This window comes from Scyliorhinus torazame, chromosome 15 (genome assembly GCF_047496885.1).
Source record: "Scyliorhinus torazame isolate Kashiwa2021f chromosome 15, sScyTor2.1, whole genome shotgun sequence".
Taxonomy (NCBI): Eukaryota; Metazoa; Chordata; class Chondrichthyes; order Carcharhiniformes; family Scyliorhinidae; genus Scyliorhinus; species Scyliorhinus torazame.
The window spans coordinates 209,819,890-209,838,119 of record NC_092721.1 but is presented as its reverse complement, the minus strand read 5'-3'; the positions used below and the strand labels follow the sequence as shown (position 1 = coordinate 209,838,119).

General features: G+C 46.8%; 1 protein-coding gene and 1 long non-coding RNA gene across 4 annotated transcripts in view; one reads left to right on the top strand and one right to left on the bottom strand.

Annotated features, from left to right (window-relative positions):
• The window catches only part of LOC140392170 (uncharacterized protein C11orf42-like), a 413,275-nt gene that overhangs the window by 339,649 nt on the left and 55,396 nt on the right, over nt 1-18,230 (top strand). For 2 of the 3 annotated variants that reach the window (XM_072477546.1, XM_072477547.1), the window contains exon 3: nt 6,882-9,932. The exons of the other annotated variant lie outside the window; for it this stretch is intronic. In XM_072477546.1, the coding sequence (XP_072333647.1) occupies nt 6,882-9,790 (2,909 nt within the window). In that variant the 3' untranslated portion in view covers nt 9,791-9,932. Of the gene's footprint in view, nt 1-6,881; nt 9,933-18,230 lie in introns of those variants that run through there. 3 annotated transcript variants of the gene reach the window in all.
• The window catches only part of LOC140392172 (uncharacterized), a 58,916-nt gene continuing 50,688 nt past the window's right edge, over nt 10,003-18,230 (bottom strand). The window contains exon 2 of the long non-coding RNA XR_011935255.1: nt 10,003-10,904. This is a non-coding gene — a long non-coding RNA (uncharacterized lncRNA). The remainder of the gene's footprint in view (nt 10,905-18,230) is intronic.

The window sequence follows — 18,230 nt, the reverse complement described above, 5'->3', positions numbered from 1 at the left end:
TATGTTTTATGCTAATGTAGTTAATTCTGTGTTTAAATTAAAGTTTGTTTCAACATAAAAAATATCTATTGGTCAGTCATCACTCCTGAGGTGAATTATCCATTCCTCACAGTTTTTCACATTTTGTGGAGTTTCTCGTCTGGTATCCTAACAAGGATTTGGGTCTGGTACAGTATCCAAATGTAAATTGGGGGGGGGGGGCTCTTTGCCGGGATTAAAATGCAAAATTCCTTGAATTTAAAGACAGCAAGTGTGAGATGCTGGTGCTTTCCTGCAGGTGCTGATACTCTTGTCTGTTTAAACGGGAAGTGACTTGTGAAATGGTTCTTTCACTAAGTTTCCTGGCTGTTGAAGAGGTCACACTGGGTGGTTTATAAAGAGTGGTTAAAACAAAGCTTATGGATTTGGTAGAAAAGCTGCAGTTGACTTTATCTGAAGGGGTGAGGAAAGGAAACTTACAGGATACTGCGAGGCCTGGATAGAGTGGACGTGGAGAGGATGTTTCCACTTGGAGGAGAAACTAGAACCAGAGGACACAATCTCAGACTAAAGGGACGATCCTTTAAAAAAGAGATGAGGAATTTCTTCAGCCAGAGGGTGGTGAATCTGTGGAACTCTTTGCCGCAGAAGGCTGTGGAGGCCAAATCACTGAGTGTCTTTAAAACAGAGATAGATAGGTTTTTGATCACTAAGAGGAGGGAGAAAGCAGGAGAATGGGGATGAGAAAATATCAGCCATGATTGAATGGCGGAGCAGACCCGATGGGCCGAGTGGCTTTATCAGCTCCTATATCTTATGGTCTAATGGAGATGATTCAAGCACTAGCGCGGCATTTAAATTTGCCAGAGACACAGGGCACGATTCAGTCACTGCGTTTCGTCCAGCAGTGAGCCGGGCACGATGTCTGAATCCCGGGAGAACCCCAAATTGGGCTTTACGCTGGGCCGATCACAAGTCAATGACTCACTACATCCGAGAGATTTGGTTCTTGTCCTCACTGTGCGTGATCTAGATAATATTTAAATGAGCCATGTTTCTGTTGAATCAAGGCCACAGTCTGAATCAGTGGAATCAGTGAAAATTCAATTACAAATGAAACAGTTGCAAAATGATAAAGAAATGAGACAGCTTGAATTTGAATTAAAAGAAAAAGATGAGACTGAAACTGAGATAGATGCTGTGGCAGAAAAAACTAAAGAGAGTGGCAATTGCAGAAGCAAAAGAGAGAGAATTTGAACTTTTAGAAAATGGGACTGCAAAGAGATTATCAATTTAAAATGTTGGCATTAAATGCAGATGTTGAAGTCCAGAGGAAAAAGTAACCCTTCTTAGTCAAGAGCCTAGTGGGGATATGTTGAAATATATTCAAGCACTGCCAAGATATGACGAGAAAGGTGTGAAAGCTTTTTTAAAAATCGCATTAGAGTAAGTAGCTAAACAATTGAAGTGAACAAACACCAAGTGGGCATTGTTGGTTCAAACAAAATTAGTAGGTAGCGTTAGCGAAGTCATTGTTTCACAATCAGAGGAGGTATCTGGGGATTATGATGAGGTGAGAAAAGCCATTTTAAGTGCATTTGAACTTGTGCCAAAAGCTTATAGATAGAAGTTTAGGAATCTAAGGAAAGAACCACATCACAGGGATATAGAACAAAGAACAAACAGCACAGGAACAGGCACTTCGGCCCTCCAAGCCTGTATCGGTCATGATACCAACCTTTGCCAAGACGCTCAGCACTTCCTTAAGCCATATCCTCTATACCCGTCCTTTCCATGTGTTTGTCAAGATGCCTTTTGAAAGTTGTTAATGTATCTGCTTCCACAACCTCCCCTGGCAACCCGTTCCAGGCACTCACCACCCTGTGTAAAAAACCTGCCTCTCACATCTCCTCTAAACTTTGCTCCACGGACCTTAAACCTCTGCCCCCTGGTGACTGACCCCTCCACCCTGAGAAAGAGTGCCTGCCCATTCACTCTATCCATGCCCCTCATAATCTTGTAGACCTCTATTAGGTCACCCCTCAACCTCCATCTTTCTAATGAAACTGTCCAAGTCTAATCAGCTTCTCCACATGGCTAACACCCTCCAGACCAGGCAACATCCTGGTAAACCTCCTCTTCACCCTCTCCAAAGGCTCCACATCCTTCTGGTAATGTGGCGACCAGAATTGTACGTAATATTCCAAGTGCGGCCTTACCAAGGTTCTATACAACTGTAGCATGACTTGCCAGTTTTCATATTTGATGCCCCGGCCAATGAAGGCAAGCATTCCGTATGCTGTTTTGACTGCCTTGTCCACTTGTGTTGTCACCTTCAAAGATCTGTGGACCTGCACGCCCAGATCTCTCTGACTTTCTATAGTCCTAAGAGTTTTGCCATTTACAATATATTTCCCCTCTCTGTTCGACCTACCAAAATGCATTACCTCACATTTGTCTGGATTAAACTGTATTTGCCATTTCTCTGCCCAAGTCTCCAATCTATCTATGTCAGAGGCCGTAGTACACATAGAAGCTAAAGACATAGGCAGGAAGAGTGATGAGGTCCTGCAGAAGGAGTTCAGGGAGTTAGGCAGGAAGTGAAAAAGCAGGATCTCTAGGGTTGCAATCTTAGGATTACTCCCTGTGCCACGTGCCAGTCAGGCCAGAAATAGGATAGTGCAGCTAAATACGTGGCTAAACTGGTGGTGTAGGAGGGAGGGTTTCAGATTTCTGGACCATTGGGATCAGTTCCGAGGCAGGTGGGGCCTGTACATGAAGGAAGGATTGCATTTAAATTCGAGGGTCACCAATATTCTGGCTGAGAGGTTTGTTAGAGTTACTCGGGAGGATTTAAACTAGTACGGCAGGGGGGTGGGAAACAGAACGTTAGCTTAGAAGGTGTAATAACTGAAGGGGAAATAGAGAACAAAAATAAGAGAACATCACCCTCAGGCAGAGCAAAAAAAGGTGACAAGTGTGAGAAGGGAGGTGTTTAAGGCAGGGGGGTGGGAAACAGAACGTTAGCTTAGAAGGTGTAATAATGGATTATTTATGGATGATAATGGCATAGTGTAGGTTGGATGGCTTTTGTTTTGGTGCAACATCGTGGGCCGAAGGGCCTGTACTGCGCTGTATTGTTCTATGTTCTATAACTGAAGGGGAAATAGAGAACAAAAATAAGAGAACATCACCCTCAGGCAGAGCAAAAAAAGGTGACAAGTGTGAGAAGGGAGGTGTTTAAGGCAGGATTGAGGGTGTTGTGCCTAAATGCGCGCAGTATACGGAACAAGGCAAGTGAGCTTGTTGCGCACATTGAAATTAGCCGGTACGATGTTGTGGGCATCACAGACATATCGCTGCAAGGGGAGCAGGGCTGGGATCTAAATATACACGGATATGTGTCATATCGAAAGGACAGGTAGATGGGGAAAGGGGGCGAGGTTGCAATGTTAGTAAGGAATGAAGTTAAATCGATAGCAAGGAACGAAATAGGATCAGAAGTCATAGAATCTCTGTGGGTAGAGTTGAGGAATCGCAAAGGTAAAAGGACCCTGATGGCAGTTATGTACAGACCCTCCAGAAGTAGTCAGGATGTGGAACAGAAAATAAATCAGGACACAGATAAGGCATGTAAAAAAGGCAATATTACAATAATCATGGGGGACTTCAATATGCAGGTGGATTGTGAAAACCAGGTTGGTAGTGGAATTTGTGGAATGTCTAAGATGTTTTTTGGGGGCAGCTTGTGACAAAGCCTCCTAGGGAACAGGCAATTCTGGATTTTGTGATGTGTAATGAGGCAGACTTGATAAGGGAACTTAAGGTGAAGGAACCATTAAGGAGCAGTGACCATAATATGATAGAATTTACCCTGCAGTTTGAGAGGGAGAAGCTGCAAACAGATGTAACGGTATTACAATTAAATAAGGGTAACTACAAAGACATGAGGGAGGAGCTGGCCAGAGTTGATTGGAAAAGGAGCCTAGCAGGGAAGACATTGGAACAACAATGGCAGGAGGTTTGGGAGGTTATTCGGGAGGCACAACAGAATTTCATCCCGAGGAGGAGGAAACATGCTAAGGAGAGGACAAGGCATCCATGCTGTTGAGGGAGGTCAAGGACAGCATAAAAGTAAAAGAAAAAGCACACAAAGTTGCGAGGATTAGTGGGAAGCCAGAGGATTGGGAAGCTTTCAAAAGCGAGCAGAGGGCAACTAAAAAAGCAATAAAGGGGAGAAGATGAAATATGAGTGCAAGCTAGCTAGTAATATAAAAGAAGATAGCAAAAGTTTTTTTTTTCAATCTATAAAAGATAAGAGAGGAATAAATAGATATTGGACCATGGGAATTGATGCTGGAGAAGTAATAATAGGAAACAAAGAAATGGCAGAGGAACTGAATAGTTACTTTGCATCAGTCTGCACAGTGGAAGACACCAGTGGGGTGCCAGAGCTCCAGGAGAATCAGGGCAGAGGCCATTATTAAGGAGAAGGTTCTGGGGAAATCGAAAGGTCTGAAGGTGGATAAATCACCTGAACCGGATGGACTACACCCCAGGGTTCTAAAAGAGATAGCTGAGGAGATTGTGGAGGCATTGGTGGTGATCTTTCAGGAATCATTGGAGGCAGGGAGGCTCCAACAGCACTGGAAAGTGTCTAATGTAACACCACTGTTTAAGAAGGGGGGAGGCAGAAGATGGGAAATTGTAGGCCAGTCAGTCTGACTTCAGTCATTGGTAAGATTTTAGAGTCCATTATCAAAGATGAGATCGCGGAGTACTTGGGAGTGGAATGATAAAATAAGACTGAGTTAGCACGGCTTCATCAAGGGAAGGTCATGTCTGACAAATCTGTTAGAGTTCTTGAGGGGTAACAAGGAAATTAGACAAAGGAGAACTAGTGGACGTGATTTATTTAGATTTCCAGAAGGCCTTTGACAAAGTGCCGCATAGGAGACTCTTGATTAAGTTAAGAGCCCATGGTGTTAAGGGTATGATCCTGGCATGGATAGAGGATTGGCTGACTGGCAGAAGGCAGAGAGTGGGAATGAATAAAGGGATCTTTTTCAGGATGGCAGCCGGTGACTAGGGGTGTGCTTCAGGGGTCGTTGCTGGGACCACAACTTTTCACAATATACATTAATGATCTGGAAGAAGGTACTGAAGGCACTGTTGCTAAGTTTGCAGATGATACAAAGATCTGTAGAGGGACAGGTAGTATTTAGGAAGCAGGGAGGCTGCAGAAGGACTTGGACAGGCTAGAGGAGTGGGCAAAGAAGTGGCAGATGGAATACAATGTGGAAAAGTGTGAGGTTATGCACTTTGGAAGGAGGAATAGAGGCATCGACTATTTTCTGAGTGGAGAAATGCTTAGGAAATCAGAAGCATAAAGGGACTTGGGGGTCCTTGTTCACGATTCTCTTAAAGTTAACGCGCAGGTTCTGTCAGCAGTAAGGAAGGCAAATGCAATGTTAGCATTCACGTCAAGAGGGCTAGAATACAAGACCAGAGATGTGCTTATGAGGTTGTATAAGGCTCTGAACAGACTCCATCTGGAGTATTGTGAGCAGTTTTGGGCTCTGTATCTAAGGAAGGATGTGCTGGCCTTGGAAGGGGTCCAGAGGAGGTTCACAAGAATGATCCCTGGAATGAAGAGCTTGTCATATGAGGAGATGTTGAGGACTCTGGGTCTGTATGCGTTGGAGTTTAAAAGGATGAGGGGGCGGGGGGGGGATCTTATTGAAATGTACAGGAGACTGCGAGGCCTGCATAGAGTGGACATGGAGAGGATGTCTCCACTTGTCGGATAAACTAGAAGCAGAGGACACCATCTCAGACTAAAGGGACGATCCTTTAAAATAGAGATGAGGAGGAATTTCTTCAGCCAGAGGGTGATGAATCTTTGGAACTCTTTGCCACAGAAGGCTGTGGAGGCCAAATCAGAGTGTCTTTAAGACAGAGATAGATAGGTTTTGGATTAATAAGGGGATCAGGGGTTATGGGAGGAGGCAGGAGAATGGGGATAAGAAAAATATCAGTCATGATTGATGGCAGAACATACTCAATGGGCCGAGTGACCTAATTCTGCTCCTATGTCTTATGGTCTCATATGTGGGAGGTGGATTGAGACCAGGAAGAGATCAGCCATGATCTGATTGAATGGCGGAGCAGGCTCAAAGGGTTGAATTGCCTACTTTTGCTCCTTATTCCGATGTTTCTATCTGAAATTTTGGGGAAGTTCAGTTTTGGGTTAAAGTTCATGGTCAGGATTCTCTGTCACCAGAATCGAGAAACACAATTTGGCAGAGAATCGGTTTTGACCTCGAAATCCTCGCGGGTGCCTGTTTCACACCAAACTGCAATTCTCCAGTGCCTCAACAGCGATGTCAATACGTTCCAGAAATCTGAGCCATGATTGAATGGCGGAGCAGACTCGATGGGCCGAGTGGCCTAATTCTGCTCCTATGTCTTATGGTCTTAAGCAGCATCTTACTTAATGCAGGAGAGTTAGACAGGCAGAGTGGTTTACGGAGGAATTCCAGAAATCTATCACAAGCCCATAAGAAAAAGGAGCAGGACTTTTGAACTTGCTCAGCCATTCAATACAATCAATAGTTAAGTTGAAACAAGGTGATCATCAGAGGAGCTCTTAAAATCAGGGATGCGGGAGAAACCAGAATGAGACAGGTGTAGAGAGGGTTGTAAGGCTGGGGGAGTTTACATTTCCATGGATGTGGAAGATCTTTTGCTCACAAAGCACATGCCTGGTAGTAACCTGGGATCATTCAGATCCATATTCTTGTAAGTATTTCTATATGATTGTCATTTTATAGACTGGTCGGGTCTCAAATGTTGTTCCTCACTGGTACAAACTGTGCTGGCTTTTCTTTTCTATTCAACAGACTGCTGTTTTTCTGGTAATGATGATATCTCGTCTGGCTGGGTGGCACCAGTCTCAAGCAGCCATCCTTCATTATTGTTACACACTGCTTTTGGGGGGAGTCTGGGACAACTGGCAGCATCTTTGGCTCTTCTGCCTCTAGAAAGTTCCGATGTGGATATTGAAATGAATGACAAAAAACTACATCAGTGGCCAGAAGGGGCACCATGTTATTCTTCCAAAAAGTCAATGGGAACAAAGCAACCTGTGTGTAAAATGTCACGGTTCTTGCTCACTCCACCTACGCCACAAGCGACCAAAAGCGTTTTATCACTAATGTCGGCAGATGCCCCTCTGCCTTTGTCAGTCATGGGCAGGAGCGAATCATCGATATTGCACAATGACTTTCCCGATGCTGATTCTGTAGAGCCACCAGTCAGGCACTCTCCCAATACACCATATGCAGTTGCAGGCTCTGTCAATTCATTACAGTCAGTCACGGGGAGTCTCCCTTTCTCAACAGCAATCAAGGACTCTACCTCTCTTCAATCAGCCATGACATCTGCCAGTCAACAGCCTTCAGTCGATAACTTTTATGATGTCTCTTCCCTTGAACAGCCATCGGTCATTGACTCTCCCCAAGAACAATCATCAGTCACTGGCTCTGCTCATGAATGGCCGTCAGTTGCTGACTCTCCCCGTGAACAGCTATTAGTCATTGAGTCTCCCGGTGAGCAACCAACAGTCGCTAACTCTCTCCATGAGCAGCTGTCAGTCACCGACTCTCCCCCTGAACGATCATCAACCGTTGGCTCCACCCGTAAGAAGCTGCCAGTCGCTGACCATCACCATGAACGGTTATTAATCATGAAATCTGTGCGAATGCCAATCAGGAAATATCCCCATGAAGGTTTATCAGTTAAGCATGAACGGTCATTAGTCGCTAACCCTCCCTATGCACAGGTATCAATCAGGCATTTATCCCGTAAACAACTGTCTGTTAATTATTTTTCCCGAGAACAGACTTCCTCCGACTCTCCCCGAGAACAGACATCAATCTCTGACTCTCCACGAGAACAGCCATCAATCATTGACTCTTCCGGTGAACTGCCATCTGCTGCTGACTCTCCCAATGAATGTCTGTCAGACAGTAAGTCTTCCCATGAACAGCTGTCAGTCAGACAACCTTCCCGTACACGCCTGTCAGATAGTGAGTCTTCCCATAAACAGCTGTCAGTCAGACAACGTTCCCGTACACGCCTGTCAGATAGTGAGTCTTCCCATAAACAGCTGTCAGTCAGACAACGTTCCCGTACACGCCTGTCAGATAGTGAGTCTTCCCATAAACAGCTGTCAGTCAGACAACGTTCCCGTACACGCCTGTCAGACAGTGAGTCTCCCCATGAACAGCTGTCAGTCAGACAACCTTCCTGTACATGCCTGTCAGACATCATGTCTTCCCGTGAATTGCTGTCAATGAGACAGCCTTCCCGTAAACATCTGTCAGACAGTGAGTCCCCCCACAAACAGCTGTCAGTCAGACAATCTGCCCCTGCACTTCTGTCAGACATTATGACTTCCCGTGAACGGCTGTCAGACAGACAGTCTGGCCGTTCACATCTGCCAGGCAGTGAGTCCCCCCATGCACGGCTGTCAGTCAGACAGTCTGACAAGGCACAGCAGCAAATCAAGTTCTCTCCTCATGAACAGCTGTCAGCCAGGTACTCTTCCTTTGCACGGCCATCAGATAGTGCGTATCCCCACACATGGCCGTCAGGCAAAATCTCTCCCTATCGACAGACAGATGCAGTTGCAGATTCTCTTGAGCCTTCAGACCTAATCCCAACAATCAGAGATTTTGTCTATTTGCTGCAGATGATACTGAGTTCTCCCCGTCAACTGCACGCAATCATGCACTCTCCTTGCTCATTGCCATCAGACCAGGAGTCGCCAACACTAATATCATCACTCACGAATTCTCAGTCTGCAAGGGCAGGAAGCACTGAGACAGACCTAAAGATGCCTTCAACAAGTCTACCGCAGGCAGTAACATGCTATTCTGAGACAGAGAAAGATACGTGTCTGTTATGCAACTCCCTCCACATCTCAGCTTTTTCTAAGGAGGACGCAACACACCCTTCAGTTCCTGAATTGCTGCCTTCATTGCCAACAACCTGCTGCTCTGAAGTGAACTGGGAGCAACCATCAAGATCTCCATCCCCAGATACTAGCACCTCATCAGAGCTGGACCTAGACAAAATTCATAAGTCTTTGTCTGAGATGCTGATGACCTCCTCTGACTCAGAAAGTGACGAGACCTTAGCTAATAGTTGTCCACCTCAAGTGTCACCCATCATGAATCATAATTTTCCATTGTTGGTAACAAATAATAAGGAATCCAAATCTTTGTTGGAGGAAAAAAGCTTGCACTTTTCAACTGCAATAAAAGCAAATAAATCTCCTTGTATACCACGGTCAGCGACATATCGTCTATCTGCACGGTCATCAGTTATGGAAACTCCATGTCAACTGCTATCAGCTGTAGATTCTAGATCTCAACTTCATTCAGTCATGGACTCTCTGTCTACACGGCCAAAAAATACTGAGACACAACAAAAGATGCCTTCAGGAACGCTCCACCAAACCGTAACATGGTACGATGAGAATATCTGCCCATTATATCAGTCTCATCGCACTTCACATTTTTCTGAAGTGAACGTGGAGCAGTCTTCGGTTTCTGATTTGCTGCCTCCATTGTCCGTAGGCTGTTGTCCTGAAGTGGAATGGGATCGGCAGCCGAGATCTTCATCCCCAAGCATTACCTGCAAATCAGATCCAGAATTGGCTAAGATTTACAACACTCTGTCTCAGGTGCTCATGACCTCTTCTGACTCAGAATGTGAAGAAACCTTGACCAAATTCTCTTCCTAATTATAAACTAGGACTTGTCAGGAACAATGGCAATTTTTGATTTGTATTTTTTGCAGTTTCAGCTTATCACTGTAGTACAGCAACAATTCCCAATTCAAAACAGTTTTCATATCTAAGTCAATAAAGTGAAGCTCTACAATAACATGCAGTTTGACTGAGATAAATGATGGTGTTCCAGCACACAGATTCATGGGAAAGAAAAAAGCAAATAATTCAGAATGAGTTACATGGCAAGTAACCAGGATTTTATATAACAAGCAAATAGGCAGATGAATAATAATCAAATAAATAGTTACAAGGAGAGAAACTTGAATATAACACACAGCGACTTAAAGGAAATAGGCAGATGGAGACGGAGTATGAAATCACCTGGACATAAGCATATATATATTTACTGAAAATAGACCTAGGCAAGGTAAAATGGAAATAGCATAAGGGTAGTTACAAGAATATAGTCACATGGAAAGAGACCATTAATGGGCATAAGGGAAGTGTCAGTCAGAGCAGCGTGGAAATAGTTACATGGATTTTAATCATTTAATACACACATGGAGGGTAACTTGGAAATTAACACGTTGATGGATAAGCAAGAAATAAGTATAAGGACAGCAACCAGATAATAATCACACAGATGGGAAACAAATACATTGGGCAAGACATTCCTTCAAAGTGTCGGTCCAGACGAGAGAACCAGCAAGAATTCCACGTCAGAGGGAAAAGTCACAGTATATTCAGCCTCTTTAACCATTTTTATTTTCCACATTTCACACTGCGTCCCTGGCAGCCTGCCTCTGATTCGTTCACCCCGCTATGTCTTAATGGCTGCAATCAGCGGGGCTCATCATTAAACAGTGGTTAGCACTGTCAGCCTCACAGAGCCAGCGTCCGGGGTTCAATTCCGACCTTGGGCGCGATTCTCCAGCCGCGTTTGCCCGGCCACCAGAGCATGCCACCCGAGATCAGTGGCCCGAGATCAGTGGAGTTCTCCATTGTATGTGGCTCGCCCATTCCATTCTTGCTGCGGGCGGGCAGGAGAATCCAGTCCAAGGGTGACTGTGTGGAGTTTGCACTTTCTTCCCGTGTCTGCGTGGGTTTCCTCCGGTTTTCCAATCTCCTGCCATAGTCCAAAGATGTGCAGGTTAGGTGAATTGACCATGATAAAATTGCCCCTTAGTGTCGAAATATGTGCAGGTTACGTAGGTGGCCAAGATAAATGCATGGGCTTATGGGGGTAGGGCAGAGAACTTGGCCTACATAGAGTGCTCTTTTGGAGGGTCAGTATAGTCCAGATGGGCTGAATAGTCTCCTTATGCACTGTGTTAGGATCCTAGACAAAAAATCAACTATTTGCAATTTGTAAAATTCTGAGGAAATGTAACTGCACCACAGGAGTGATAACACTGACCCACAGATATCTTTTATGTTAAAACAAACTTTAATTTCAACTCAGAAACAGAAAATAGGAGCAGGAGACCAATCGGCCCTACAAGCCTGTCCGCTATTCATTATGATCATAGTAAGACTGGTGTATGAGGACACACCTGCTCACCCCAGTCCAACGCCGGCATCTCCACATTATAATCATGGCTGATCATCCAACTCAATAGCCTGATTCTGCCTTCAACCCATGTCCTTTAATCCCCTTCGCCCTAAGTGCTATATCTAACTACTTCTTGTAAACATACAGGGTAGGATTCTCCGGTCCGCTAGCCACATTTCCTTGCGCGGCACTCCCCCGCTGGCAGCGGGATTCTCTGTTTCTAAGGCCGGCCAATGGGGTTTCCCATTGTGGCCACCACACCCCATCGGGAAACCTGCGTGGGTGCTCTGCTGGAGGTTCCCACCGACAGAGAATTCCACTGACAGTGTTTTGGCCTCAACCTCTTTCTGTGGTAACGAATTCCACAGGCCGACCACTCTCTGGGTGAAAACATTTCTCATCTCTGTCCTAAATGGTTTGCCCTGAATCCTTAGACTGTGCCCACTGGTCCTGGACACACCCACCACCGGGAACATCCTTCCTACATCTAACCTGTCTCGAGCTGTTAGATTTTTATAGATTTCTATCAGATTCTCCCCTCACTCTTCTAAACTCCAGCGAATACAATCCTAACCAATTCAATCTCTCCTCTTACATCCATCCTGCCATCCCATGAGTCTGGTAAACCTTCCTTGCACTTCCTCTATAGCAGGAACATCCTTCCTCAGATAAGGAGACCAAAACTGCACACAATATTCCAGGTGTGGCCTCACCAAGGCCCTGTATAATTGCAGCAAGACACCCCTGCTCCTGTACTCGAAACCTCTCGCAATGAAGGCCAACATACCATTTGCCTTCTTTACCGCCTGCTGCATCTGCATGCTTACCTTCAGTGACTGGTGTATGAGGACACACCTGTTGCACATTCCCCTCTCCTAATTTATGGCCATTCAGATAATAGGCTGCCTTCCCTTTTTGCTACCAAAGTGACTTACCTCACATTTATCTAAATTATGCCGCGTCTGCCATTCATTTGCCCATTCACTCAATTTGTCCAAAATACACAGAAGCATCTCTGCATCCTCTTCACAGCTCACCCTCCCACCCAACTTGGAGATATGGCATTTTGATCCCTGATCTAAATTATTAATATATATTGTGAATAGCTGGGGTCCTAGCACCGATCCCTGAGGTACCCCACTAGTCACTGCCTGCAATTTGGAAAAAGACCTGTTAATTTCTACTCTTTGTTTCCTGTCTGCCATTGAATAGGGTGATCTAGGAACTCAGAGGCTGAATGATAATTCTCAGCTGCTACTGCCTTCTCCGCTCTCCTTGATGTGGATTTGAGATGTGGCACTCCTCCATCTCCTTCTGCTCTCCCCGCTGCAATGCCAGGTTGTGCAGACCACAATGATGCGGGTCACCCTCTGGGGGCTGTATTTGAGGGCTTCCCTTGACTGGTCCAGGCACCAGGACCGCACCTTGAGCAAGCCAATCACCTGCTCGATCAACCTATGTGTTGACACATGAATCTCGTTGTAGTGAGTCTCAGCGGGTGTTAGTGGTCTCCGCACTGGCATGATGAGCCATCTCCTGAATGGCTACCCTTAGTCTCCAAGATGTCATCCCTTCAGCCTCTGCCCTACCTCAAAAATGGCTCGGATCTTTGAGCATTGAAGGATGTAGCTATCAAGGTCACTCCCAAAGAATGGGGACACACCTGCTTAATCATAGAATTCCTACAGTGCAGAAGGAGGTCATTCAGCCCATTGAGTCTGCACCGGCCATCGGAAAGAGCGTTCCACCCAAATCCAACCAATAACCCCTTAACCTAACCTTTGTATCCCTGGGCACTAAGGGGAAATTTAGCATGGCCAATCCACCTAACATGCACATCATTGGACTGTGGGAGAAAACCGGAGCAGACGGAGAAGAGAGTGCAAACTCCACACAGTCACCCTCGGTTGGAATTGAACCCAGGTTCCTGGTGCTGTGAGGCAGCAGTGCTCACCACTGTGCCACCATGTCAGCACTATATGTGCTTAACATGATCATGGACGATCTGCATGTTGAAGGTAAGTATATTCCGATTGATAAATGCATTCCAATCACTCAAGCTTGTGACTGCAATGCACTTACCTCTCGTTGGAGTGAGTGACGTTTGTAAACATTGGGGTTTCAGCACTTTGAATCATTCACCCATGAAGGGAGATAGATGAATCTAGGCTGCAGCTGTTTTGTGGAAGCTGTCAATCACAGCACACTACTAGAAATGAATGAATGGGTTGCAGCTACAGGATCTGAAGGGTTGAAACACAGGTCACAGCTGCTCTCTTTCCAGGACTAGAAGGATACGGACCATGGAAGTGTAGAAGATTTTAGTTTAGACGGGCAGCATGGTTGGTGCAGGCTTGGAGGGCCGAAGGGCCTGTTCCTGTGCTGTACTTTTCTTTGTTCTTTGTTTTGAATGGAGACGTGGTCCCTCCAGGTAAGTGTCACAACTGTAATTTCTGTCACTGCCCTGTCTGGACTGCTCTCTAGCTTCCAGACAGGGGCCTTTTGTCTGGGGATCCCTGTGGGAGGTTCCTCTAGTTAGGGGGTCTCTGTGGGGGGGTACCTTCAGTTAGTGGGTCCCCGTATTTAGGTGTCTCTTGGGGGCATCCCATTTAAGGGGATCACTGGCGGGGGCCACGGGAGATCTGGTAGAGAAAGGTGGGCAGGTCACCCATTATTGGGAGGAAGGTGGCCCTCGGATGGACTTTGGCGCAACACTCTTAAGGGGTTGCTCCTCTGGCCGACCGCGAGGGCCACCACGTCAAGCTGGTGTTTGGTGAAACCTGCAGGAATCTGAATCCCAGCCCACGTGACCAGACGAATGGAGAACCACGAAGGGTCAGAGAATAGGGTGCTAAGCCTGCTAAATGGATTCATTTACATCTGCTGCACGGGAGCAAACCCCGATTCCACCGCAGCATGGGGCAGAAGTATTGCGTTCTGATCGGCAGCCGCTGTGCCTGACTTTTCGATTCCCTGTTGAGAAACCAGTTACCGGCGGCAGGCAGTGGAGAATCTAGGCTCATAACTTTTACATTTCTTAAACATGGAAAGATTGGATTATAAATAGTACCCCTTTATTCCCTTCTTAGTTTAATACACACTGATTTCAAGATTAACCTAGATGACAAAGTACATATGAAAATACAATGGTCTCATTAGCACATAAAGTCCTTTTTTCAAAACGCACAGATTGGCTGTAGTGAAACACACACTCTGCTCTGAACCCAAGGTAGTGCTTACCTAACCGTTTTGGACACTAAGGCCAATTTAGCATTGCCAATCCACCTAACCTGCACATCTTTGGACTGTGGGAGGAAACCGGAGCACCCGGAGGAAACCCACGCAGACACGGGGAGAACGTGCAGACTCCGCACAGACAGTGACCCAAGTCGGGAATCGAACCTGGTCCCTGGGGCTGTGAAGCAACAGTGCTAACCACTGTGCTACCGTGCCATCCCTCGTTGTTTTCCTTGGAGAAGAGGTGACTGAGGGGGGACATGATTAAGATTTTTAGTGGCATAGAGTAAACAAGAAAAAACTTTTCTCCTTTGTCCGAGGCGGCGACCCATCAACATGTCGGCTGGAGCGATGTCTGTCGTGGCATGTGGGGTCGTCCAGCAGCAGAATAAGAACGATCTTGCAGGAACCAGGGGTAGGATTCTCTGTTGGCCGACGCCGAAATCGGGAAAGGGGATCCGGCAGAGAATCCGACGGCGAAATCGCGGCAGATGCCGATTTGCTGCCAAATCACGATTCTCCGTCACTTCGAAAACGGCGTCAATGCGTTTCACTCCGCGTGTAAAGTAAGCACCGTTTGCATATCATTAACAGGTCCGACCCGGTATTCTCCGGGGCCTCCGCGATTCACCTCCGATGGCTGAGTTCCCGACGGCATGGTTCACTTCTACTTTTAAAAATCATGAAACCGTCATGGCGGCTGCTGAGGGAGAGAGAGGGGGTGCGGAAAGTGTCCAACAAGACCATAGTTGTGGAGGGGGCTTCTGCCAGGGCTGGGTGGAGTAATCGGGGGTGGCCAGGAGGTGGGCTGTGGGGACAGGGTGGACAGACTCGGAGCACCATTGCCGCAGCCGGCAAGGCAGCCATACAGCTGTGCACACCGCTAACAGTGCACTTTGAACCTGATGCCACGGGTCATATAGGTGTCCCCCCAGGGGCCATTGCATGAGAGCTGCCCGCCTGCCCTTAGTCTCCAAAATGGTGAATCCCGCCCCTGATATCGGTTTCTTCATTCGAAGCTTGACGGTTTATACTGCCATCTCAGCCAACTCATTTGAAGCCGGGTGAAACAGGGCGATCCTCATGTCCCATTGGTGGACATGAATGATGCTAAGTCTGCACTTGTGAAAGCCGTACATTGCTGATACCAGCACCTCAGTATGCCGTGCACGCAAAAATGTGCTAGTGTTTCTCTATGGAGGCCCGGGCCATTGTCGTTTATATCTTGAGGACCTCCATCCACTTGGAGTGAGTATCAACGAGGATGAGGAACATTGCGCCTGAAGGGGGCCTGCAAAGTCTATATGGAGACGAGACCACGGATGACTCGGTGATTCACATGGGTGAAGCGGGACTGCAGGGGGCAATCTCTGGTGTGCCTGACACTGCTCTGAGCCACCCGCACAACGTCCGCATCGATACTGGGCCACCAAACGTAACTGCGAGCCAACATTTTCATCCTGGACACTCCTGGGTGTCCATTGTGGAGGTCCATCAGGAGTGAGCAGTGCCCAAGATCGGGAACCACCATGTGGTTCCCCCAACGGAGTACCTGCCTCAATGCTCAGCTCCTGGATCTTCGTGGTGTCGGCCTTCAGGTCCTATGGCAAAGTTCGATGCTGAGCCCCATACTGTACCATGCGGCGAGCGTTCATGAGGAGGTGATAGGAATTTCAGATTTGTTGGTGATGATGTGGGCCAGCATGGCCCTGACAGCATACGGAGAAGTGTTGGAGAGTGGTCCTGATGGGTTAGCAGTCTTGCTGAGGAAAGATGTTGCTTCATCTGGCAAAAGCCGTCTGCTGTTCCTGGGTCCAATCCCAGTGTTGCCCATTCTTTAACAGATGGTGGAGAAGGGCTAAAGTGGTGGCCAGGTTCGGGGTGAACTTGCCATAGTAATTGGTTAAGCCGAAGAATGATCGGTGTTCCATCGGGCCATGTGGTCGCCTGCCGAATTGCCTGTACTTTTTCCTTCTACCGGGTGCAAACAATGCCGGTCAACACAGTAGCCGAGGAATAGTACCTTGGCGGCATTGAAAACGAACTTCCCCCACCGGAGTTGGACGCCGGCTCTCTCAAAATGCCTCAGCACCTTGGCCAGGTTTCGCAGGTGCTCCTGGTTGGACAAGCCAGTGATAAAGATGTCATCCAGATATACCGGCAAGTGAGATAGGGCACATCGCAGGATATTCTCCATTATGTGCTGAAATATTGCACACGCGGAGGAAACCCCAAAGGGTAGGCAGGTGTATTCATAGTCCTCGGTGATTATTCACGGTTGTGAAGCGTCTGGAATCGGGCACCAGGACCAACTGGAGGTAAGCGTGACTCATGTTGAGTTTTGTAAACATGCGACCCTGGCCCAGCTTTGCATAAAGCTCCTCGATGCGAGGGGTCAGATAGTGATCCAACCAAGACACAGGGTTGACTGTCATCTTATAGTACACGCGTCTACCTTGGGTCGTAGGACGTATGGAACAGGTTAGGACGTGGAAGTAGCGCGGTTGAGCCTTTGGGTCCATACTTATTCACTGCCCCTTTTATGGTGCCCAAGCCAGCCTGGAATACAGACAGAAATGTGGTCAGAGCCCCTTGAGGGTCATGTGGATGCATGCGGCATACACACTGCCAAACCAACTGCAGGCAACATAGCCAGTCAAGCCCAGCAAGCTCGGATCGCCCCCGTGGATCACAACCAGAGGAATATTTTCAGATTTCTGAACATACTCAAACAGGAAAGTTGAAGTGGCAGCTATTGCCAGCGGTTCCCCACATGTTGGTGTCTGATAGGGCCAGTGATTGAAGGCTAGACAGAATGCAGTCAAACGTACTTTGGATTTCGGCGGCAGCGGTGCGCAGGGGCCTTCTGGGAGGTGAGTAGTTAGTTTAAAAACCTTACCTTTACAGGAGCAGCCCTTTGGATTTCGGCGGCAGCGGTGCGCAGGGGCCTTCTGGGAGGTGAGTAGTTAGTTTAAAAACCTTACCTTTACAGGAGCAGCCCTTTGGATTTCGGCGGCAGCGGCCTTCTGGGAGGTGAGTAGTTAGTTTAAAAAGCCTTGCCTGGTCCCGTGTCTGTTCTTCTTTTCTGTTTTATTTGTTTTTATATAAGGCGGGAACCGGAAGTTCGACCTCTGGCAAGTCCCCCCACCCCCCCCCCCAACCAATAAATTCTGGTGGAGAGGAAACCCGAGACACTACACGTGTAGTGTCTCCCACCCGCCCTCCTCCTCTAACCTAATAATAAGACCCATTGGTGTAAGGTAAGTGCCATATTATATTATTATATTATTAGCATTGTGCAGGTCAAGGATCAGTGGTGGAGGAGCAGTCTCTGTCAGCGAGAGAACCTGAGAACATCTCAGACGGTAAGTAAGTGATTTTTACTTTTATACCTTTTTTCAAATTGTGTGTGTCGGGGGGAAACTGAAGTGACATCACAGAAAAGCTGTGACCTGAGTGGCTGGTTGGGATTCTAACCTAAATTTAAAATTTTTTTTTGAGTATTTGGGAACTAATTAAACATAATAACTTAACTATAATTTAGAGGATATCTAAGCCAGAGATCAGAGAGTATTATAGTTAGCTATCGCATTTCTATTAGAAATCTAGTGCTAGGAAACAGATAGTTGACAGTAACTTTGCAATTTAAAAAAAAAAAAGTAT